Source organism: Ochotona curzoniae, unplaced genomic scaffold, assembly GCF_017591425.1.
Source record: "Ochotona curzoniae isolate NIBS_2020 unplaced genomic scaffold, NIBS_Ocur_1.0 contig_291, whole genome shotgun sequence".
NCBI classification, from domain to species: Eukaryota; Metazoa; Chordata; class Mammalia; order Lagomorpha; family Ochotonidae; genus Ochotona; species Ochotona curzoniae.
In genome coordinates, this window is record NW_024465649.1 from 16,773,357 (window position 1) to 16,799,116 (window position 25,760).

The window sequence follows — 25,760 nt, forward strand, 5'->3', positions numbered from 1 at the left end:
CCACCCAACCTGGCACACAAACTGCACCCCCACCACCATGTTCTGAGCTGCAGAAAAAGTCCAGGCTTGACCTTGGGGTCGATGCCTACTCAACGCCCAGGAACATGTCTCACACCAGAGCTGTGTTCCTTTCCCAAGGCCTCTTGAGTGATTGCAGTGCTAAAGAGAGAAGCCTGGAGGATCTGCCTGCTGTCTGAATGATCTTTTGGGTTTGTTGTGTTTTGCTTTTTTTTTTTTTTTTAAGTATTTATTTTATTTGAAAGGCACATTTACAGAGACAACGAGATACAGAAAGAAAGGTCTTCCATCTGCTAGTTCACTCTCCAAATGACCACAACAACCAGAGCTGAGCTGATATGAAGCCAGGAGCCAGGAGACTCCTCTAGGTCTCCCACATAGATATCAGGAGGCCAAGGAATTGGGCCAGCCATCCTGTGCTACTTTCCCAGACTATAAGCAGAAAGCTGCATGGGAGGTAGAGCATTCAGGACTGGAACAAGCACCCATATGGGATGCAAAGCTTAACAAACCTGCTGAGCTACTGCATCAGCCTCCTGGATGATCTTCTGAGCCAAAGGAGGTAAAGACAGACATACCGGATAATTTAGGAAGTTTACTCGTGATCACGAGTGGACTGTGTTGCTGTTTTGTTTTTTGGTTTTTATTTTTTTGATGGGTGAAGTCATTGGTGAAGGAAGATGTGATGCTGACCCACCTGTCTGCACATCTGTGGGTGCCCACCTTCCTTCCAACCCAGCCCCAAGAGAAGCACCTTTAGTGGTGTTTGGATCAGCAGTCTTGCCGACCTGCTGCATGTGTGTGCTGTCTCTCAGACCAGGATCTCTCCCAAAACGTCTCCTGCTGAGTTCACACTGATGACTTGGAGGTCTTTCTGTAAATACAGACCTTTGCCCCAGCCGTGTGGTGCTCCCTGACTCTGTCTTTCCTCTGTCCCTACAGAGAATGCTTTCTCCTGTCACAGACTCAGCAGAAGTGCTATATCAAAGTCAAAGCTAATTTTTGTATTAAATAATTTAAGATTAGTACATGGTTAGTGACTTGTCAGAAGAGCCAGAAAGGAGGACAGGTTTTAAAGCCTGTAGCTCATTACTAGAACACCCTGGGTCTTTTGCATTTACCGGCTCCGCACTGAAAATTTCTTGGGTCATCTCTGCCTGAAGGAACATAAGATTGGGTTCTGTTCCCTGTGCCCTTGGAATCAAAGCAAGTACATCCTGGCTGTTTTTAATTTGTTAAAATGGTGGGTGTTCTGGGTGGAAAGAGCCCTGAGCTGAAACACAGCTCTGATGCCTCAGAGATGAGCAGGCCAAGACCCACACACGGCTCTCCTGCCAGCCAGCGTGGGGCTTCCAGGGTTGGGATTATTCAAGACACTTTAAACTCCCAGTGCCCTGGACACACCCAGATCAAGCTGAGCCGGATCTCTGGGAGTGGGGCCCGGGTCCAGTGACTTGTCCAGTTCCCCAGATGATGGCTCCTGCACAGAGCCAAGGCTGAGAACCACTGTCCTGGGAAAGCGTGTGTCCCATGATGGGACATGATGTGATGATGGTCACATGAAAGGGAGAGGAGCCTTTCCTACAGCAGCACACGTTCCAAGCAGCCTTTTGACACTCGCCACCTGAGTGACCCACAGCCAGTCACCATACCTTTCCAACCCTGGTTTTTCTGCCATCTTCTATCCAGGGCTGCTATGCAGATGTGAGGTTAGTGACTGTAACCCACCAGGAAAAGGCCTGGAGTGGTATGTGTGATGTTCATCAAGTGGCAGCTGGTATGACTCCCTTAGAGCTGGGCAGCCATGCTTTCTAGAGGGCAGGAGGAGCCTCCAGCTGGCCTCCCAGCGGATTAAGCAGGTGTCTCTGTTCTGATTCCTTTCAGGTCCATCTGGGCAGTGGGATTTGGGTTGATGAGGAGAAATGGCACCAGCTACAAGTAACCCAAGGAGATTCCAAATACACAAAGAACTTGGCCGTCATGATTTGGGGGACAGATGTTCTGAAGAACCGAAGTGTCACAGGAGTCGCCACGAAAAAAAAGAAGGACGCAGTCCCCAAACCGCCCCTCTCTCCTCACAAACTGAGCATCGTCAGAGGTGAGTCAGACTGGAGACGCCCTGGCCGAGTGTGGTCTTTACCTGCCAAGAGGTACATTAAGCACCAACAGCAAACACTTCCCGGGCCTGGGCATGGGAGCATAGGAACACACAAACCAGGCAATCTGTGAGCACCCCATGTTTAACTCAGATGTGCCATGTGCACAAGTACAGTCCAAGGCACTGGCATGCCCAGACGTGAATGATACCCTTAGCCAGCAAGTCGTGGAAGCATTCCTGGGTTGGGGACACCCAAATGCGACTTTGGGGGTGTGTATCATATGGAGACTAGATGTGTGCGGAAAGGTACCTCAGTGGAGAAGTAGCTGGAACAGAGGCCTGGAGGTGGGACAGGCAGGAGCAGGCCAGGGCGGGGCCAGGAAACACAGGTTGTGGTAGCTATGGGGTGGTACCTGCAGCAGTTCCTGTGGGTAAGGCTTACTGGCGGTCACGGCCTCAGCTTCTCTCTGGGGCTTGGGAGTGGCGGGAGAACAGGCAGAGACAGGCAGTCGTTGGTCTCTCTAGAGATAGGACTGTGGCCTGGACACCTCGCTCTGTCTCCCTCCCTGCCTGTGTTTCCTTCTCCCCTGCCTCCACTCCTGACTTTCTTTTCCCTTCTCTCTGGCCCCTGCTCTCCATCCATGTACTTCCCCCTTATTCTGTGCCAGTAAACCTTTGCAGGGTTTGAGGACACAAGGAAGGACAAGAGACAGTCTCCGGAAAAGATGAACACAGCACAGCCAGATACTGTGTGGGCCACGTAAACCCTGGAGGCAGTGAGAGAGGCAGCAGAGAGAATGCAGGAATCACTGATTATTTTGAGTACTTACTATGTTTCAGGTTCTTGCTTTTATTTTTGGTTAATATTTTTATGATTCTACTTAGAACAAAACACTTTGACATAAATCCACTTACTGTTCTGCTAACAATGCTATTTGTTAGTTACCATTATTATTCATATTACAGATGAGGTAACAGGTGCAGAGATGCTAAGTAATTTGCTCTGAAGGAAGGCTGGGAATCCAACAGAATCTGTACCTTTTTTAAAATGTTCATTTTTATTGGAAAGTCAGATTTACAGAGAAAGAAGGAGTGACAGAAAGAGAGATCTTCTTTCAATTGGTTCATTCCCCAAATGGCTGCAACAGTTAGAACTGAGCCAAAAGGACGATAGGAACCAGAAATTTCTTCTAGATCTACTATTGGGGCAGAGACTCAAGGCTGCTTCCCAGGACTATTAGCCAGAGGTGGGTCATGAACCAGTACCAACCGGAATACCGGCACTGCAGGCGGGGGACTAGCTTGCTGTACCACCGTGCTAGCCCCTAGAATATGTTCTCTTAACCACTGTTCTTGAAGTATCCATGTCTCCAATGATCTGAAAAAAAGAAAGGAGACTCAGTCAGCCAACATGTGTATTTTGAGCAGGATGCTGTGCCAGGTTCTGGGGCAGACTGCATATATGTCCACCAGCAAGTTAGATGGTTTCAGGATCTGTTTAGAGAGGTGCCACTCAGGCTGACTGTGGAAGAGGCAGCCCTGTGGTGTCTGAAGAGCTGATAAAGCAGGAAGAACAAAGGGCTAGAGTCAAAGTGTGAAGAACCCCCGCCTCCCGGCCCAGTGGCTGGGGAGTCAGAAGTGAGACCCAAGGAGTGTGGGGGCCACAGTCAGCAGATAAGGTCCACTCCTTGCCTGGAGTGCTTGGGATTAATTTATGTAGGCAGCATTCACCTGGTTGCTGGCTGAAATGAAGGTACGTGATTTGGAAGGTTGCCCTGAGCAAGGGGCCTCTGTGGGGATTAGCCCTGTCCCACATGGCAGGTGGCTGGCCTCTGATGATGCTACACTTGTTGGAAGGTGACTTGGCAAGTCCCAGGTGCCTTTAGATAATTGACCGGCCTGTAGTCCTGTTGTACACAGAACCACCTGCTGCAGGTCTGCCTCCAGAACCTGGAACCATCCATGCCTTTGTTGCCCAGCACAGTACCTAGCACACAGTGTGAGGACTGAGCAAATGAAATCTACAAGCGAATGCCCTACTGAGGTTTGGGATTCTTTCTTGCGAAGCACCATCCCTGCCCTGCTCAGCCACCCCAGCTCAAGACTTGCCCTGAACACAGCCAGGGCACCCCAGGATCTCAGCAAGGAAACCACCTAGAAGAGTGCTTCTTGGCTTTGCAGCTTCAGCTGTGATAACCTCGCTGTTTTTAACCCCCACCAGGACTTGGTTTTCCTCCCTGATCTGCTTCCTGGCTTACCAATCCTTTTTTTAAATTTCAAAGTTTCCCAGTCATGGTAATCCACACCTGGCTGTATGTCACAGTATGGTCTTGTCTCTTATGGAGAAAAGGAAAGAAATTTCTTCCACTGTTAGCCACCACACCTACAGACTTAGCTAAATCCCCCATTCTTCTGCCTCATGTCTCAAAGGAGTTTCCTTGTGTTATTGGGGGCAGATGATCCTTTCCGTCTGGGCTCCGGATCCCCACTCACATGACTCCCTAAGTGCCTTGTTCCTCCAGTTACATTCCTGCTTTACTGGTTCCTTCCTGGCTTTGTTTAATATATCACTTAGTATAATAGCAAACCAAACCCTCCTTAGAGGCCACTTCTGCCCCCGCAAGCTGCTGTGGTATCTCTTCGCTTGCTCATCTAGGCTTCTTGAAGAGCCTGCCTCCATCCTCTGCCTGTATGCGCAGCAGTGCCCAGCCACATGCCTTCCATCTGGCCTCCTGCTTCTTCGGCTGTCTCTGGTCACTTGAGGGTCTCTGGTGACTTCCTTGTTTTCACCTCTGCACTGTTTAACAAGACTGTTGCTCCTTTTCTGAGCAATCCATCTGGGGTCTCTTCTCTCCCCTCTGGCTTCTCAGTCTCCTTGGCAGACCCCTCCTCTATGCGCCCTCGTACCCCGCAAAGCTTCCCTCTGCTGACCTCGTCTTCTCCCATCATTCCCATTGCTTTCAGAGTATCCAAGGCTCTGGACTGGAATCTTTGTGCTGCCTGGTACCTGCTGATGCAGCCCCTGGGAACCCCTCTGATATTATCCTGCACCACCACACTTCCCATTTCCCACCGCACTATTGCCACAGAGGCCTTCTTCAAACACCTTCCTGATCCTACCTCTAATCGTGTCCCTCCTCCTGGTCCACACTCGGCCTCCCTCTCATTCAGAGAGGCCTCCCTAGGTCTTCCAATCCTGAATAGCCACTCCATTGCTCTCTTTCACATCACGCACTCAGTCTCTGCATAGCATTTCTTGTTTACATGGTAATTGCCTGCTTATTTTCTCCTCCTGCCATTAGACTCTCATATAGTGTTTAATAAACATTTTTGAATCAGTGGGTGATAGTGTTCAGAGTTGTATTTTATCTCAGGACACTGGTCTTGGTGTCCTCACCTGTGTGTCCTGACACCCATCAGTTATCTCACAGATGTCCCCAGCGTACTGGTAGACAACACCTCTCACTGCCTGCCACTCCTCCTTCAGCAGAAGACTTTGTCTGTCTGTCTTGGTGAATGGCACCACTGGCCGGGAACTCAGGCCTCACCCTTGCCTCCTCCACACGCTTCACTCACCTGTTTTCTGCCTGCCATTTCATCCTGACAGCTCCCATATTCCTGCTCCTTTCTGTAACCAGAATGATCTTGTCCAAGCTAGAGTTAATCCTGTTACTATCAGGGTCACAGCTGACCTAGAGTGGTCATGACTGAAGGGCAAGCTTGTGAACATGCCATTAAAAAGACTCTCATTAATCTGACTCCTGACTGTACCTCCAGCCTGATTTTTCTGCAGTGTTTCCCTTGAAATTTTACATTATTGCTATCAATGAACTACTGTATTCCCTGAGCAAAATTTCTTCCCTCTACCCTCTACACATGCTGTGGCCGACGCTGAGAAAACAGTGATCCTATGCCCTCCACCAACCCTGCTTGCTCAGCCAAACGCCTCTACCCACGCCTTCTACTGAACTAACTTCTCTTTCCAGAAGCCATCCCTCACCTATTAGGGTGGGTGAATGCATCTGTCTCTGATTTCTTCTTTGCCTTCCAGAAGCCTTGTCTAAACAAATGTTTATCACGTAATTGACTTGCAATGTCATATAATCAAGTAGAACCAGAACCAAGCTAATCTGGGATGTCAAATTCAGGGTGATCACTGAGCTTGTTTCCTATGCTACCATTTCCACCTCACTATTGGAGAAACTCTGTTTTGCATCTGGATGACTTTTCCCATGCAAGCTGTCTGCTGGATTGAGATTGTTTGTATCTGTTTTATCTGATTAAGTGTAGCACCTCTACTGACATTTGCTGTATGAAAAATGGCAGAAGCCTTTGTGTTCACAAGGTTGGTGAGGACTTCCTGTTCCCTTGGATGCTAAACATCACCCCCTACTGGATAACAGAAGGATGGCGCGCTGTCACCTGTGCCCTTAAGAAGATGAAAGCAAGAGAGCTCCAGCAGAGACTGACTGTAACAACAAGCTACAGAATGACAGCCAGGCCTTGGAAGGGCACATGACCTTTGGCAGAGTGGCTGGGTTTTCTAAATGAGCCACAGCATTGCGTTCTGGTTAATTTTTATAACTTTTCTTAATAGGACACATTAGCACTGTTATAAACCTTGTTAATTAAGCAATAATCTCAAATGCTCCCTCGCAGAGGGAGACATTCCCGGCAACTGCAGGTGATTAATATCTGAAGTCTAACGAAGGCTTTTAATCAACCTGAGGAGCCATTTGGCTCTTTTCCCTCAGGAAATGAAAAGGGTTGGAGTCTGGGCACTGAGACTGGGAGAGTCCCTCTGAAAAATCTTCCTCCATTTGCACCTTTCTGCCTCTTCTCCAGCTTAATCTTGGGACTCTCGGGCCCTCACGCCCACTCTATTGCCTTCCCTTTCTTCCTCACCTTCCTCTTCTACTTTTCAGAGAGCTCAATCTTGACACTACAAGGATTTCCTGAGATTCTGCTGGAGTGGGCACCCTTGTTTCTCCCAAGGGCCCTACTGATACCATCATTTGTGGGCCATGCAAAATTATCAACTTAAAAATTAGTCTACTCTATGTTTGTTGAGCTTGGATCTAACTGAAATTGCCTTGGCAGGGTCAGAGCAAACAATTTTGCAGACCACAAAAGGCCCATGAGTCAGAATTCCCCACACCCCTGACTAAGGGGGCATCTTCTTTTTGCAAATAATGACCATGAGATCCAAAGGGGTTCCCCTTAGAGAGTGTGCAGTGTCTAGGGTTAGAGTCACATTTGAACTCATAACTTCTCATTCGAACTGTCTTCCACATTGATTCAGTTTTGAGCAAGGACCCTGTGAGCGTTTGCTTTTCTTACTCAGTGTTGGGAAGGGAACCCAAGAGTCCCAGTCTGCACTGGGAGATGATGTGGTTTACATTTTTGTTACATTATGTTCAGTGCTTTGGCAGAGAGAAAACCTCAGGCAGCTTGTGGGAACATGACCTGTAAAAAATAGGTGACTCCACCCTGTATCCGGGAGGTTCCAAGAAGGCTGAATCTGGGAGAATGAATAGGATACAGGCTGCTGAAGGGTGGTGCCCAGATGTCAGGGCAGAAATGAACCAAGGCACTGGTTCATGATATAGGTTGGAAAAGAAGGGAAATCTCACATGGACGTATCATAAACGGGGCTGGAGAGGTGAAACCACCCACCTTCTTGACATTCTCAGTATTTCTGGAAAGACCTATACAGAATGAAACAAGGCGTAGTTAGGCTGAGGAGTGTCCAGAAGGCAGTAGAGGACAGTTAAAAGCTTTTAGATGTCTCTGTGGCAAATCCTCCTTGGTCGGGAAGAAGGGGTTCCCAGGGGAAGGACACTTCCAGCACCTGTGCCTGCCACTCGCGCACCTGCAGCCCAGCTGGCTTCCGGCCCAGGCACATGTAAGAACGTGGGGGGCAGCACTGGAACCTACTCCAAATATACAGGCTCTTTCTAGAAGATTGAGTCTTCTCACAGAAGTGGAGGAGTTAGTACAAGTTAGTCTTCCTTCATCATGCCTGCCAGTGTTGATATGCTGCTTCTCTGAGATTAACTGCTCTGGGCTGGCTTGGTAAGGACAAGACTTGCTTATTCTCCATAGAAATACCTGTTTTATAAAGTAAGGAGACCCGGACTCAGAAGTTAACACTTATGCCCATGATTGCATACCTCATCCAAAACCTAGTCCACTTATGTCCCAAGTTTTTGTGCTTTCCAGGAAAAAAATATTCATTCGGTCAACACATATTTATTTATTTATTTTATTGTGCCAAATACTGAATGAGGCCCTGGGAGTTAATATTTGTGCACATATAAGCTAATTAGGTATATCCAGACAGTTGCATCATTCCCTACAATTTGAAGGTTCATAAAATGCTTACGCACATGCCTCATAAGAGCCCTGGAAAGAGAATCCATGGCTTCTCTTCCTTGCTTATGAGTTTAAGGAATTTGGGACACTAACTAGCTTTATTCCTCAGGCCTGGCTCTGAAATCAGCCCATGAAATTAGACTCCAGCCAAGCCACTGTCTAGGGCTGATTGTTAGCTTCGTTACTGCACATGGTAGGTGGACTGCATGAGAGAGTGGCTGTCTTTAGTAATTTTACAATGAGGCAGTACTTGACACCCACCAGGTTGTCAAAATCTTAATAATGTGACAATGTCAAGCGCTGCTACGGATACGGGTAACCCATACTTGCATACGCTGCAGCTAGGAGTGCCAGTCAGCACAACCACCTTGGAAGAACAGTTTGCTAAGCCTCACCTAGTAAAATGGCCTGTGCACACACCTTAACATTCAGCAGCTCCTCACCTAGTGCGATACTAAACAAGTTCCTACAATGTGCCACAGTGTTCATGAATGCAAAACCCAGTGCTCTCTGACAATAAAATGCATTTGAAAATGTGTGGTACACTCCTGCCATGGAACACTGCTCCTCAGTGGCCCCCAGCTCTGCTCTTTATAGATGAATCCCTAGGCTGTAGCAGTGACTGACAGAAAGCAAGTCAGAAAGATATGGAGATATTGGCATATTTATCGAAAGGCTGAAGACAGGAAGGAAACACCATGTGTCATTTATACAAATATACCTAAGTGTGGACATGAGAAGAGATGAAGAGCAAAGTTCCAGGGTAGTTCCACTGGTGAGGGAGGGGAGGGCCATCCGAGGGTTTCATTGAGACCAAAAGAGTCCCATTTTAAGTAAGGTGAGCACATGGGTGTTTTGGCATCATTTCTAACCTGTGGGTTCACAGTGTGTATCTGTGGTTTTCTAAGTACATCTCGTGGTACAAACTGAAAAATCACAGCTCTGCCAGGTATGTGACTTGAGGTGTCAGGAGGTCCACGTTCCCCTGAAAGATTGATTCTCAAATTCGCCATTAATCCTTGGTCTTCTTGTTTGTTTTCCCTGTCTAGAGTGTTTGTATGACAGAATAGCACAAGAAACTGTGGACGAAACTGAAATTGCACAGAGACTCTCCAAAGTCAACAAGTACATCTGTGAAAAAATCATGGATATCAATAAATCGTGTAAAAATGAAGAACGAAGGGAAGCAAAGTACAATTTGCAATAAACTTTGGATTTTTTTCATAAAGCCTGAGTGTTTTCCTTGTGTGGCGTGTGACTTGCGGCCTTGGCACTGTCCAGACCAGATCCCACAATGCCCAGTGGTATGCGGACAGGGAACTAGTAGGATTCTGGGGTCACAGACTCGATCTAAACTTGGACTTCTCACTCCAAAGAAGGAAGAGGGATCTGCTGAGACGGAGGTGGCAGCCTGCACCAGCATCATTATGGGCCTGGGGAAGGCGCTCTTTCCCCCGGGGAGTGCGGTGTCTGCAGCAACAATCACTTGAGCAGGACTGGAACAGATATTTTAACCATCCCAGGACTTTGATCCCATTCTTCTATTTTGTTCTATAATAAAGCTTCATTAATTCTTTGATGTAGACTACCATTATCCTCATTTATTTATAACATAAATATTCGGCAGAGGTGACCCATGTATTGTGCGGCCTTTGGTGCCCTCCTTTTCAGGGGAGGTGCCATCATGAAGTCTGAAGGAGGGAAGACCCACAATGGAGGGGCTTACTGTCTGTGGATCTGAATAGTGTGTCCAAAGCAAGCACTTTTCCTGATAATCACCTTTCTCATTCAGCTGAAATTCAGCTTCCCTGATCATTTGATTCAATCTGAGCTGTAAGGGAACCATAATCTTAGATGGGGGCAGGGTTCCATTTGAGAGGTAAGGATCATGTTACCAGGTACCAGGGCTTTCATCCTATCTGGTATCCTAAAACGATCTTTCAGGTTTCGTAGCTTCTATGTAGTTCTTTAATGAGTCTCCAAGGTGCCTGGCACACATCTGGCTAACAACAGCAGATCTTCCCATCGATGTGCATTTTCCTTCTTGTAATGCCTGTGAGGTAAACATGATATGTTGGGCTTTGGGCCAACACATCTAGGTTCCAGGACTGGCTACCCTGCTTGCTTGGATCTTAGCTTAATCTCTCTGACTATCCATTTTCTATTCTATAAAAGGAAATAATGTCTAACTTGCAGATATATATTTATATATATATATAAATATATATAATTCCTATAGCCTATATATATAGTGTTATATATTCCTTTAGCATATATATATATATATAGTGTTCAATAAATGTTGGTCATTTTTATTCACTTCTGGTTATTGGCTTCAGTTATTTGGCTGGATACTTTGGCCTCTGGCTTTCCCAACTGATTATGCATTGTGCATGGTGATCTGTGGTGAAAACTTCAGGTTATCATAATAGGTAGAAGAGGTGACTAACACTGTGAGATAAAATAACTTAAAGGTGAAACAAATAAAATAACTCTTATTTCATACAATAATCTGTTATGTGAGTTGTATGTGCTCACTAAGAAGTTTGTATATGGGAACTTTCTGTTAGGGAATTATCCTAGCTGCCCACAGACTGCCAGTGTAATCTTGGGCCAATAGTTTAACTTCTCAGAGTCCTGAGCCACGCATGCAACAAGGAAAATAATGAAGGAATAGGAACAGACTATGTACCAGGACTTTTCTAAGTGTTGTATTTGAGTTCCTTCATTTCCCTGGGTAAATAAAGTTCTTGACACTTGGAAGGTGTCCAGTAAACTCTTGTTCAGATGTGCTTTAATGGTGTGAGGTTGAATAGTGTGGAATGCTTGAGAAAGTGTAGAAGGGTGTGCGTCGTTCTTGAGCTCATCTGGACAGACAGGGCGTGTACACTCGCCTTCAAAAGAAACAGCTGCTTTAGGGGAGCCTTTAGGTTCAAGGGGAAATAGATGTGGAAATATCCACAAGGAAAATGGCATAATTAACTGTGAAACTGTATTGTGATGTCTGGTGCCTGTGTGAGAGACACAAGACTAGGATTTGGGTGCAAGTCCTGGCTTGACAGGTCCAGGAAGGTCAGTGACTTCTTGGAATCTTGCTTTTTCTAACGTGGACATAATGATCCCTAACAGGGGGTTGTTGTGGAGAGTAATGCAGATAATATCTGGGAAAGACCTTGTTGTTCATGAAGATCTGTGCAGGTATTAGATGCCATTCTTAATGTATAAAGCCGAAATGAAGTCCAAAGTGAATGTGATGGGCAAATGCACTGGTAAGAGCCACTCCTGCTGAGGAATCCAGAGGTTTCATGAAGCAGTTGGATTGCGAGGCTGTGTACTGTCAGAGTGTGCTTGAGGATACTGCACCTAAATAATTAGTCAGTGAAAATATGTCTGATTCAAGCCATTTGAAAAGATTATAAATAATACTGTCATTCATAAGCATCCATAATACCATGTTCATTTATTTTTTGCATTTTTATTGTTATGATTCTCCATGATACAGTTTTATAGGTATAAGGATTCCCTCCTCTACTTCCCCATTAACTCCATATATACACACCATTTCTCCCACATCATTACAGTAGCACAGTCCTTCAGCAATAATTACAAATCCAACATTCTGCTGTTTAAGTGTATCATGGCATTATAATGATAGGCAATGGTAAAAAATCAAGTATCATATTGTCAAGGTATGTTTACCAGTTTCATTGTGAGTCCTTTTATTCAGGCTATATCTTCACTTTCCAATATGCTAGTCTCCATTATATAGTTCATTTATGAGAACATATGTATGCACATGTTTGCATATATATATATATATATATATTTGTTTTGTATTTTGCATGAACATTGCCTTATATCAGAGAGAACATATAGTATTTGTCCTTTGGGGAATGGCTTATTTCAGTGAACTTAATGGCCTCCAGTTGGAACAATTCTGTTGCTAATGGTAAAATTTCATTCTGTTGAATGACAGTAGTGTTCCACAGAATAGATTTACCAGTTTCTTTATCTATTCCTGTTTTGAAGGACATCTGACTTGTTTATAATTTCATTTTTGTCACAGCCAAGAACATGTACAAAATTATATCCTGTGTGGCAGGATGTGCTTGCCAAACTTGCCCAAATGGAAAATATGCTGAAGTGCTTAAAATACAGATTCCTGGGCTTTGGCTTGCAGCGTCTGACCCAGTAGCTTTGGGACAAAATTAGGAATATTTACTTTAACAAATACCACTCTTCAAAAATGCCAATTTAGTAGAACTAGTTATATCTACTTTAGTGAAGAAATCAGAATATATTCTAGGTTTCAAAAAGATACAATTGGGGACTGAAACAATGGCTCAGTTGGCTAATCCTCTGCCTGCAAGTGCCAGCATCCCATATGGGTACTGGTTCATGTCCTGGCTGCTCCACTTCTTTTTTAAAGATATTCTTTGAAAGACAGAGCTGTAGAGAGAGCCAAGAAGAGAGTGATATCTTCCATCCACTGTTTCAGTCCCCAAATGATTGCAGTGGCCAGAACTGGGCCAGTCGGAAGCCAGGAACAAGGAGCTCACCCTGGGACTCCTATGAGGGTTTAGGTGTCCAATAACCTGGGTAATCCTCCAGTACTTTCCCAGGTGCTTAAGCAGGGAGTTTAATCGGAGGGGGAGCACCCAGGACTCCCTACGGGGTGCCGGCATGGCAGGCAGCTCCTTCATCTACTTAAAGGATTGTGAAAGGAACCAAAGATGTAACTAGAGTTTCTCATGAGAGTGGCAGAAGGCCCCAGAGCTGGCAGGGATTCCTGTCCTCTCCCTGCTGATGTGCGCATGTGTTATTTGCCTTTCTAGAAACCTTGTGCTTATCCCCATCCCTGCTCCCCACCCCCGTCCCTGCTCCCACCCCTCCTGTCCCTGGTCTCTGCTACCCTGTCCCTGCTCCCCACTCCCCAGTCCCTGCTCCCCACCCCTCCTGTCCCTGCTCCCCACTCCCTGCTCCCCACCCCTCCTGTCCCTGCTCCCCACCCCTCCTGTCCCTGCTCCCCACTCCCCCATCCCTGCTCCCCACTCCCCCATCCCTGCTCCCACCCCTCCTGTCCCTGGTCTCTGCTACCCTGTCCCTGGTCCCCACCCACCCAGGTGGCTCATTTGCCATTGCTGACCAGTGAAAACCAGATGGAGACTTCCATGTCTCATTGCTTGTCCCCATCCTGGTTTCTGTCATTTGCTTAAGGTGGGCTACTTCACCCAGCAGGAATGACATGTTTACCACTCTTTTCACTTATGCTGTGTGTGGCTATTTCGCTCCATTATTCTGCCAACTTAACAGGCACAAAATTAAATTTTCTCTATTATCAGCTGCACGTCCCTCAGGCATTCGTTTCTTCTTTACAGAAAAGAAAAACTTCTATAAAACCTGTAAGCATTTCTGTATTTTATTTTCTCCTGGGTCAGTGTGTTGACCTCAAGCCTGTACATTTTGTTCTTGTGTCTATAAACAGAGACACCAACAGATATTCTCTGGAAAGCACTGATGGGTTCCCGCCAGGCGGCTCTGTAGGCCCGCGGACTCTAAGACTCACAGTGTGCTTCAGGCTTCTCCTCTCTGTTCCTCCCACTGGAAGCAGGTCCCTTCCAGGACAAGTCTGTGTGTACCTCCAGACACCACCGCTCCTCCCAATCAGTTCTTGCTGTCACTACTGTGTTCTTGTGCCGAGCCTAAGTACTACCTCTGTAACTTCTAAAGTTGCTCACATTCCTCCAACTCAAAGCCACACAGAGCCCTTCTCTTCCGAGCCATTGGTGGAGCTGAGGCTGGCTACCACTGCTGCCCAGCTAAGTAGCTCAAATGCTGTGCCACCACTCCTAGAGAGGGAAGCTGTGTGGCAGAGGGCATGGAGACTGGCTTTAGAGAGCTCTGTGTTCAGATCTCCCAGAAATGTCACCTTGTAGTGGTTATGGTAATCCACACGGCCAGCCACTGTGTCTGACCTACAATCCTGGCCTCCAGTAGATGGAAGATCTTTTTCTTTCCCTTTTTCCCCCCTCTCATCTGAACAGTTTGTTTTTAAAACTTGCTCTTTCTCTCAGCTGTGTGTCTATAATTCACTTCTTAAATAAGTTACAAGACTTTGCATCCATCCCTGTCCCATTTCATCTTATTGATTGCAGACCAGCATTCCAACTGGTTGAGATCATTTTCATGTTTGTCTAAATCACAAGAGATATTTTAACCAAAACCAAAACCTGAAAGGAAAAAGCAGTCACAGGCCTGAGAGCCAAGCCTGAGTCCATGTCCACTGCTGAGTGTCCCTCCTGTACGTCTGCTGGCCATACCTTTGCTCATGACAGTCCTGATCGGTGTCTCTCCTCCTTCAGTTTCCACCTCTGCAGCCTGAGTGTCCTATCAGTGTAATCCCCTTCCCAGCCCCAGCTGTGATTCACTTCTTAGCTCTTAGTTTTATATTTGTGTCTCTTGTTTCCCACCTTTAAGGATTATGCTGCTATTGTTTATGGATGTGTTCCTTATGGTGCTTTCTGTTTCTTTTTGGAATAAATTCTCAGGAGTGTATGATGTGGGTTAAAAGGGCAACACTGCTTTTCCAGCCCTTTCCATGTGTTGCTATGTTGCTGCCCAAACCATTAAACACATCCAGCACACTGGATACGCCTGGTATTTCCTCATAGCTTTATCACTATCTGGAACTTTTTTAAAGTTTGGTGAAACTGCTTCTGATCCACATGGACTTTTTTAGCTTTTTCCTAAGTACACATTTGGGTGTTTGAGGGGTTGGAATTTCATTCTATGTTACAGCCTTCCTCCAGGTTTTACACTATACAGATGTGATTGTTCCTATTTTGTCCAAGCTATTGGTAATAATAGTGATATTTAAGCACAGACAAAAGCCTGTGTTCTTTGAGTAGGAAACGCTCTCTTAGTGTCCCTAACTAGCTTTTGCAGAGCTGGATGCTTTCAGCAGCTAGGACTCTCCCAGCAGTCATGGACAGGGGAGGGCTCTGGGATTTGACATTTGAGCTGATCAGGAAGGATGTGGAGGGCCGTGAAATGCTCTGTCCTCTGTCCATCCCTCCATCCAGTCACCTAGCCTGTGTGCAGCGCTCTACCAGGCACTGCTGTTCTGGTCAGATCCAATGCGGCTCTGAGTGCTGTATTCTTTTACCACACAAGAAGGTGCACAGAGATCACAAAGGTGTGTTTTAAACAAACTTTCAGATGATGCTGACACTGCTGGTTCAGGGTCTAGGATGTGAGAATTACAGCTCTAAGCAATTCCACTCTCTCATATTGTCAGCATAACAAGTGGCATATAATTGCATCTTGGTGGTTTCAAATCAACATACATGGCCAGCAGGAACTGTGAATAAACGGGCAGGAAGCAAGGCCAAGTGCCTGAGGTTGGAAGACAACTTAGCCATGCAATGCCATGTCACGTCAAAGTGAGCCCCAGCACTTTGGAACCCATCTTCCCACGTGTTTAATGGCGTGGCCACCCTGGGTTCTTCCTGCTTCTCAAGGACTGTGGTGGATCAAGTGAGTTTGTGGAAGAAAGAGTACTTCATCTCAAGTAAATTTAGAAGTCCCAGGAATCAAGAGCAAGACATTCCTATTTCATTCTTTTTCTATGCCAATTATCTGTGTGTCTAAAACATGACAAAGAGATGGGGACCAGATCACTGCTTTCTCTCTCTCCACCGATACCTACCCACTCCACACAAAGGAGAGCTGCAATTGTCAAGTTGTCAATGTTCTCTTTCTGTGCTCATCTGAATTATCTGAATAAGTCACAAATGGAACCATAATGATTTTCACCAACCATGTAAACCTTTTCTTTCAGTTTCATTCCTTGTTGTATTTCCAGAGCATGACAAATTGTAGATACCCATCTAAAAACTGCTGAATAAATACGTGGCAAAGGCATGCCAGAGCAGATGCAGAGCCTAGGGGCTGCATGGACATGGCTGTCCTAGGTTGTCCCCATCTCAGCCATCGCGTGCCCAGTCTGGTTCCTACTTGGCAGTACCCTCAACACCCTATTCATCTCTTACCTGAGTTATTTCAGTCATCTCCTTAGCTCCCCTTCCACTCACCATGATACCAGCACAGTTTTTTTTTTTCTTTTTAAGATTTATTGGAATGGCAGATTTACAGAGAGAAGCAGAGACAGAGAGAAAGATCGTCCATCTGTTGATTTACTCCCTAATGGGCCACAACAACCAGAGCTGAGCCCATCTGAAGCCAGGAGCGTCCATCAGGTCTCCCATGCAGATGCATGGTCCCAAGGCTTCGGGCCGCCTCTACTGCTTTCCCAGGCCATAAGAAGGGAGCTGAGTGGAGCAGCCTGGGCACAAATTGCCTATATGGCATCCTGGTGGGTGCAAGACAGGAATTTAGCCACTGAGCTATTGCACTGGGTGCAGCATGGTCTCTCTAAGGCACCAAGTCCCAGACTGCAGTCCCTGTTTGACTGTCAAGTCCAATGTCTTAGTCTGGAACAAAAAGCCCTGCATGATCTGGGTCCCACCCACCTCTCCAGTCTTGTTTCCCAGTACTGTCTTCATCTTTGGTTAAGGAGGTGGATTCCCGCAGTTCCATACCATTGCCTCCCTCCCTCCCTCCCTCCCACCTGCCCCTGATCTGTTCTTTCCCTTGAGTGGTAGGAAGGCCTGAGAAGTGAAAAATTAGAGCCTCAAATGAGAGGCCATCACAGCTGGTGAAAGGAGGGAAGCTAAAATTCTTTTCTCCAAGGGGTCTTTAAATTATTTTCATTTTGCTGACTTGTACACTTTTCTGAGCCTCGGGAGACAGTTATAGGCCATTTAAGCAGAAAGCCTCATTGGAGCTAATCTTGAAGAGGAAGAGATTTAACCCTGTGTAGCCCAGCCTGTTGCAGTCCTCCAGGAGGGCTAGGGGTTGGGAGGAGGAGGACCTCCCTCCACAGTGGACCTACCTTCCAGGGAGCCTGGTTCAAGGTCAAGTAGAGTCTACTAAGAGGCCCAGTGTTGCTAGCCAGGAGCACCATGGAACAGAGCCAAGGCCAGACTGGAAGATGGGATGGCTTCCCTTGTTTTCCTTTTTTTTCCTTTCTTTCTTTTTTTTTTTTTCTGAGAGAACACAAGCACACAGTTAGTGGGAGAGTTTAGATTCAAATCCAAGTCCTTCTGAGACCAAATGCACTGTTCTTTTTATTGTAGTCTAGTTTTTTAATAATCAACACTGATGGACAGTCAGCTGAGTGCCAGACCCTGTGCTGCGGGACACAGTCAGAGAGTTTTCTTCCTGCCCTGGATGGATGTTAGCCTGCCTTTGTTAAGTAACAGAGGCTGATGCAAAGACAGAAGCCAACATTTGACAACAGGTTAATTGTGCTTAGCTGTATACACATGTGTTTACACATATATCCACAATGCATTCACACACACACACACACAAATTGTGTTCATACAGTCAAATATCAAGCAGTGAAATAGCCATAGCTGTATTTGTCAGCATAAATAAACCTCGAAGTCATAATGTAGAATTTAAACAGCAACGATGGAGTGAAATATGGAGTTTGAGACTAAATAGGTAACATCTTTTTAAAGATTTATTTATTTGGAAGCCTTATGCAGAAAGAAGAGAGAGAAAATGAATATCTTCTATCCACTCACTGTTTACAATGGTCAGGAATGGGCCAGACTGAACATGCTGGAGACAGTGGCCAGCAACGTCATCTGGTCACCTCTGTCAGTCTTCTCAGGCAAATTAGCAGGGAGCTGGGTGGGACGTAGAGCAGCCAGGACTCAAAAAAGCCCTCCTATCAAGAATAGCTACATCCCGGTGGCAATATGGCCCAGTGGGTCCCAACACCAGTCCCACATATAGGAAAACTATTTGTGCAGAACATATAGTATGTTGTGGATGTAGATAGCCATGAGAAAACTTGGACATGAAGACCAGATGCCAATTTGGGGATAGTCCTTGTCAGGGCTGGCATGCGGGAAAGAAGAAAAAGGGTTCTTCTACAGGAAGCACAGGGATCTCAGGGGGTTGTGCCTTGGAGGGCAGTAGTGTTTAGGTCAGGGATTCCCACCAGTCCTTGCAGATGCATCTTCCCAGTGGTGTGGCAGTGGCCATCTCACATGGCCTCCACGGGGACTCAGCTCGGGGAAGTCCAAGGCACTTTGTAGGTGTGGGAAGTGCTGCTGCACATTTCTGTCTTCCCTCCGCGGCCCTGCCTGACAAGAGTGATTTCCACAGGGACAGGTGCCTAACTTCCCTCTTGATCCCAGACTGAGCTGGGGAAACATTGCTGGCACTGAGCAAAAACCAGAGCTGATGAGAATTGCCCTGGCCTGCTTACTCCCTTGACCGGTCCTGCTGTCCAACTCCTGAGGAATGCTGGAACCTATGAGCGACAAGCAGCTTCTCCCAGGTTCCTACACTATGCACAGTGGCTCCTACAGTCTGGTACTTAGGAGACAAGAATCAAGAAGCAGCTTTTTTCTTGGGCCCTATGGGCAGAAAGTGTATGACGGTGAGCTCTGGTTCCTAGGCAAGCTACACTCCTGGGCCAAGCTTTCCTACCAGAGCGGGCAGGACGGAGGGAGGAGGGATGGAGTCCTCTCCATGGCCCTGAACTTGACCCTCCTGTGGTCCATGGGAGATGAGCACTGTCACTTCCCTGTGAAGATGAGGACGACAGTGCCGGAGGATGATAATGAGCAGAGCAGAATTTAAGTCTGTTAAGGATTCCAAGAATCACTGACCAAGATGTCTCCACGAAGCAAAAGGCAAAACTGGCCCCTGAGGAAGCGTGTGACCGCAGGACGCATGTCCCTCCTTGCCAAGCAGTTGATGAGTGCTGAGGCCGGGCTGAAGGACAGTCATGTTCCAGAGCCCACCGGAGTGGCTGCCACCAGAAGCTCCTTTGTATTTTGCTTATGTAGTCTCTAATTAGTCTTTGCCTTAATTGCAAGATTTCCATACGCCCCATGTCTGCTATGCGCACTGTCTGGGGACAAACACGTCCATCAATGCAAGGCAAATGGTAGCTGCTGCCTTGGCCCCTGCCATCCCACTGGCTGGCTCCACTGCTGCTCCTCCGGGGATGCAGCTTAGCTTCCTCTGCAAAAGTGCTCTGGGGCCCACATTTTAATCAAAAGCGTACCTGCCTCTAGGAAAAAGAGTAGGGGCACAGCTCAGAAGTGATTAAATTTAATAACCAAAAGACCAGAAAAAGGCTTCTTTGTAATGCATAATTTCACCAGATATTTATTTATTTCATCATGTGGCCACATTCTATATGCTACATGGGGACATTTTATTAAAAAACGCCGTTTATTTTAACAGCAGCAATAAGGGAAACACACACCTTTCTTCTCTCTTCTCCCCACTGTGTTAAAGGCATTTGTGGTTATTAAATTACACTTGAGTGGAGGAATGCCTGTCTCCAGATTCACTCTGAAGTATTTCAATAAAATGATCTCCAGTGTTTATTCACTCAGCAAAGACTCTCACCCAAAGCCCTTCTGGGCCAGGTGCCGAGCTGGCACCGGAACAATGAGGTGGCACAGACACCTCCTGGAGCCTGGGGCAGGGAGGCCATGGGTGTGTCCTGACATGCAGCATGGGCCTGGCAGCAATCTTTGTTTAGAAAGTGAAGGGATGAATGAGGGCATTGGTGGAGATGGAGCACTGGCACATCACAGTGTGCCTTGGCCAGAATCGAAACCATACATGAGCCACAGGCATGAAAGCGCACAAGGCCGGTTCTCCCTGAGTCTCCAGAGGCTCAGGTGAGAACCAGGCCGGGTAGGCACATGCGGCGAGGCAGTAGAAGCAAAGGGAGCAGCTGGAGGCGAGGCAGTGTGGAGGGGCAGTGTGGAGGCGATCAGTATGCCCACTTGATCCAGCCCCTGTGCACGCTTTCCAGAGAGTGCTGGGCTGCCCATTACAAAGGCTGGCCGGGCCTGCTCCTGGAAATGCCACTCTCCCAGGACTCTCCGTGCCCCTTGTCCTGTGGCGTGTCAGGCACTCTGCTCTCTGAGCGCAGGAGCTGCTCTGTGCTCCCCTCTGCCAGCCCAGCCCAACTGCCTTGAATGAATGCACACACAGCCAGCCTTCCTGGTGCACCTGCTTCGGAGGATGACTGCCTCCTCACACTCTTCCCCTCTTGGTTTGGGCTCAGCTCCCTGCCCACTTCTCAAGGTAGAAACCACCCTTCCCAGGAAAATCCTAGGCCCAGGTTGATCCAGTACGTGGTGCCTTCTTGAGTTGCCATGTCCATGGGTACATGGCTTATTCCGTTCGCTTCTGTGACCAACGGTTCTTCAAGGTCAAGGATTGTGTCCTGCTAGTTCTGAATTCCTGGCCCAGCACAGAGCCTGGCAGGGCGTGGGCCTCTGAGGGTGCCAGCGCCCTCTGGTGGACGGCAGAGGCTAGGCGACAGCTTCTCCTGCAGCCGCGGACCTGCCTGGAGTTGGCACCAGACTGACTTTCCCGCAGGGTTTCCTCAGAGGCCGCTGCCTCCCTTGAGGCTGCTGTTTTGATGTCTCTTGTGTGCACTCCTGCTTTAACCCCATTCACAGGGGCCACAGCCACGTAATTGGATTGAGCAGACATTGACAAGGTCAATTTGACAATTTCATTAATCTTTTATTAAACACGAGTCCTGGCCAGGCTCGTCTGAGCGCCGTCCCTGGGACGTGCTTGGCATACTTCTGTCTCACTTACCTCCATCAGGCCAGACATGATCATCCCGGTGATGCCAACAGCTCCCAGGTGTCCTGGAGGTGCCAGGTCAGATCCTGAGCAAGGCCCTTAGCCCTCTGAGAACACGCCATGGGGGTGAAGGAGGTGATTCATGCAGAGTGCTAACCACTGTGTCGGGCCAGGCATGTGGTGCTGCATATTATCATGTTCAGGATGGAGGTAGTGAGTCCCAGCAACCTCCAGGAGTAGAGATACTCATCTATCCATAAAGGGGGGTATATAAGGTGCTAAGAGTCCCAACCCTTGAAGATGAAGGGGTGCCAACAGGGAGGGCAGCAGGCTAGAGAAAGGGCAGTTTTGAGGGTTAGAGGGAGCAATGAATAGGAGTGCGATTAACACAGTGCCCAGCCCGTGGTCCATGCTCAACTTGGCTCTGTGGCATGGAGAACAGCAGGCTTTTACAGGGAGCTGATGCCAGGTGAAGCGTGCTGCAAAAGTGTTGGAAGTAAATGAACTTCTTTCCAGGAGCAAGGCAGGCCTTGAGCTGGACTGCAACTGCTAGGCCTCAGAGCAAAGTAAGGCGACAGCAGAGCATCCCAGAACTGACCACCCCCAGCCTGCACCGATGTCACCCCCAGCCTCTTCAAGGTAAAGCCCAGACTCTCACCCTCGTGTAGAAGGCAGCTGCAGGCCAGGTCTGAGCAGGGACCTGGGTCCCAGAGGTGGATCACCATGGTCAGGTCCTAGATGACCTCCAGGAAGGCAGAGTGGTGAGACAAACAGACCCACAGAATGCCAGGTGACGGTGGCAGAGCACATCCCAAAGAGGAGAGCTGGGGGCACCTGGCCGAAGGCTGCCCTGTTAGGGCTTTGATCCGTTCCCTAAAAAGCCAAAGAGGAGCTCCTTGGGAAGTAAGGAGTCTCCCAGCCTACAGCTTAGAGGGCCACAGGCCTAGGAGGACGGCCTCACCAGGTGGACTGTCTCATCAGTGTGGCTTCTGGGAGAGGCTGACAGAGCATGCACGGACGGACTCCCACGTGCAGAGCCAGGAAGCAGAAAGACACACACCCCTCCTCTTCCCTGCCCTCATAGAGCAGTCATCAGGCCATCATGGACTTCCACAGCACCAACCTGGAGCAGCCTCGTCCTTTCCCCGTCCTTCAGTTCATAGCTGAAACTTTCCCAGAGGAGACGATTCGTGCTGGACCTTAAAGGATGTGCAGGGACTCTATGGGTGACCCAATGTGACCAGCCTCTCCCGTGTGGTAACATCTTCCACATCTGCCTGCCATCCTGGAGCCCGGTCCAGTCTCTCAGCTTGCTGGATTAGAATTTGAGCTGGAATTGGCATCTGGAGTCTCATGACATGTTAGATTTCTTTCCCAAGGCCACCTTCCTCCCCTGACACACCATACCATCCCTCTGGCTCAGGTGTTTTCCTTGCATAACCCTCAATAGACACCATCCTAAGTCTTCATTATGGAACATCCTCAGCCTGGAAAGCCTATTTCGCCTGATGAACATGCCCTTGATGACATGGCCAACCGTGGGCTGAAGTCTTCCCCGGAGAAACTCGGAGCTTGGGGCTCCTCCCTGCCTGCCACTCCCCTGACTCCTGCACACACAGATGATGCCACAACTTGGGTCCTGCCTGGTGTCTCACTGTCCTTCATGGTTGCACCTGCTGCTTCACAGAGGCAAAGTGGAGAGGAGCTAAGTGCAGCCTCTTTAGTTAGTCACTGCTCCTGGGGGTTCCAGTGTTGGCTTCACTGCCTTGGGTTCATGCTGACTTGGGATAATGAGTCTCTCAAGTGCCTCTGGTTTCCTGTCTATAAAATGGGTCTCTGTGCCACAGGACTTATTTAGTGGAGTTGTTGCAAAGAGTGAACTGGTTAATTTTGCAAAGCTCTTAAAAGAATGCATGGCAGAGTTAGTGCTCACTGAAGCCAATGATTGCTGTTGTTTTGTAATCTGAAAAGGTGATTGATGCAAAAATATCTGGGGTGAGAAATCGCACGTTTAAAAAAAAAATCTAGTACCACTTAGCCAACTGCTAGATTAGCACGTCTCTGTTTTCCTGTTTCTATTCAATGTGTAGATGCGTTGTGCACAGGTTGCAAACACATCCACAAGGTACAAATATGGCATTCTCTTTTGTAGCTCACTGTTCTCACTTAGCATACATAAGTGCTTTATAAAGCAGGTGGTATTTTTTTAAAAAAAGGTCTCTATTTGGGCCTGGTATGAGAGCCTATTGGCTAAATCCTTGCCTGCCATGCGCTGGAATCCCATGTGGGCGCTGGTTCATGTCCTGGCTGCTCCACTTTCCATCCAGCTCCCTGCTTATGGCCTGGGCAAGCAGTGAAGGATGACCCAAAGTGTTGGGACCCTGCACCATTGTGGGAGACCCAAAGGAAGCTCCTGGCTCCAGGTTTCAGAACAGCTCAGTTCTGGCCATTGTGGCCACTTGGGGAGTAAACCAGTGGGCAGAAGATCTTTCTCTTTGTATCTCCTCTCTGCCTTTCCAATAAAAAATAAAGTAAAAAGCTTTTAAAAAATAAGTAAAATAAGCTGATTATTTTAATATACATTTATTTATATATTATATATTTTATGATCTATTATAATTTCATAATATATAATCATACAATATACAATACATGTTATAATTTCATTATATATTTTATAGACATTTATATACATTTATTTTAATTACTTATTATTTATTCTATAAATAAGCAGAATCTCAGGATTCTGCAGAGAGGAAGTCAGTGTCATGCAGGCTGGAACCAGTCTCTGAGAAGCCTGGCTGCTCTGCCCTAGCTTGTCAGAAGGTCAAAGACCAACTTAGTTTCTGATTGGTGACAGGAGCTTCAGCATGGGTGACTCCATTGTGATGTTAAAAGAAAAATTTTAGAAAGGTCTCTGTTTATTTTTATTTGATAGGCGGATTTACAGAGAGAAAGAAAAAAAGTGATCTCCCATCCAGTGGCTCACTCCCCAAAATGGCCACAATGGCCGGAGCTGAGCAGATCCAAAACCAGGAGCCAGGAGTCTCCTCAGGGTCTCCCATGTGGGTGCAGAGGCCCAAGGACTTTTCCACTGCTTTCCCAGTCCATAAGCAGGGAGTTGAATAAGAAGTGGAGCAACCAGGACTTGCACCATTGCCCATATGGGATGCTGGTGCTGCAAAAAGAGGACTAACCTGTCCAGCCATCATGCTGGCCTCAAAGCAGGTGTTATTTTAATTAATCTTTAATTAATACTTACTTTCATGGGAGAAAAGGAACAAGGGAAGGTAAAGGGAGGCATGTTTGGAAGGCTGCAGCTTCTGGCTGGGGTCCAGAGAGCCATCAACAGCCTAAGAGCTGTTGCTGTGGAGGGAATCTTGGCCAAGAAAGAGCCCCTTCTTTCTGTGATAGAGACTCTGAGGCCAGAAAGGGCAGGGGCTTCCCAGAGGCCACTCGGCGAGGACAGAGCTGAGAGCCGCTGGCCTCGGTGACATGTAGACACCCTTCCCTTCTTCCCTCCCAGAGCCTTCTCCTGATAGCCAGAGATGCTGCGTGGGCAGGGACCATGCTGCCTGACTCATGGCCTCTTTCAGGACTAAATCTCCTGAAAAGCCTAGAGCAGTGCTCCCCAGGTTCAGGCCTCAGTCAGGAAAGGAGATGCAGCAGCCGGTGTTCACCCAGGAGCCTTCTCTCTCTCTGGCCCGCAGGGTGGCAGACTACCTCTCCAAGGCCAGAGATGCAGCTTCCGAAAGGATCTGTTCTTCCAGTCTGCCCCCACATGCCTTGGTGGCCAGATAATGGTCTAGAGACAAGGCCATGAACATGGCCTCCCCTGCCTCATAGATTTCACCAGGTCCCAGTGTGGGGGTAGAAATGCAGTGTGTCTCTTATGACAGGCCCCCTTTTCTAGGACCCTCCCCATAAGCTCTCTGCACTGGTCAGCAGAGGCCACTGTCTTTATAAAGAGAAAAGGTTTACTTAGCTCACAGTTTGGTGTGGCCTGGGTAGGGCCTGAGGATGAGGGCAGAATCTGTGTAAAGAAAGGGCCACACCGTGAGCCTGGAAGCAGAGAGAGTGGTCTGGCTATATTCAGATGTTTAATCAACCCTTTCATGAGAATGGCCTTCTGCTGGCATGTATTCCTGACACCTCCCACCAGGTCTCACCTCCAAACACCGCAATCTGATCGAATGTCCATCCCTTAGTGCCCTTCTTTCAGGTTGAAAGCCTTGTTTGAGTTCCAGGGACCAAGTTACATTCAAGCTACAGTGACCTGCTAATCGTTACTTTCTCTGTCATTCTGACAGTATCTGGGCCTTGGCCTGAGTTACAATCCTCTGTCCTCGCCTTATCTCAAAATCACTGTGGGGCCTCAAGGTCCATCAGCTCCTCTTCAGTCCAGTGACCAGCCCCGCCGCAGCACTTCACATGGACTCCTCCCTCTCAGCTGCGAGAAGCACCAGGCTGAGAGGTGGAGAGGGATGAATTCTGTCCAAATGGTAGGGTTCGGAAATGCTTACCACAGAAGGGATGCCCAGCCTGAGTTCCTGCCCTCCCCTGC

The 25,760-nt window shown here is 47.7% G+C and overlaps 2 protein-coding genes across 4 annotated transcripts in view; both read left to right on the forward strand.

Annotated features, from left to right (window-relative positions):
* Window positions 1-9,711, forward strand: part of BEND5 (BEN domain containing 5) — a 44,605-nt gene extending 34,894 nt beyond the window's left edge. For all 3 annotated transcript variants that reach the window (XM_040978581.1, XM_040978583.1, XM_040978582.1), the window contains 2 exons: window positions 1,903-2,116; window positions 9,541-9,711. In XM_040978581.1, the coding sequence (XP_040834515.1) occupies window positions 1,903-2,116; window positions 9,541-9,698 (372 nt within the window). In that variant the 3' untranslated portion in view covers window positions 9,699-9,711. The remainder of the gene's footprint in view (window positions 1-1,902; window positions 2,117-9,540) is intronic.
* The window catches only part of AGBL4 (AGBL carboxypeptidase 4), a 1,125,681-nt gene that overhangs the window by 926,180 nt on the left and 173,741 nt on the right, over window positions 1-25,760 (forward strand). The gene's annotated exons all lie outside the window — the stretch shown is intronic.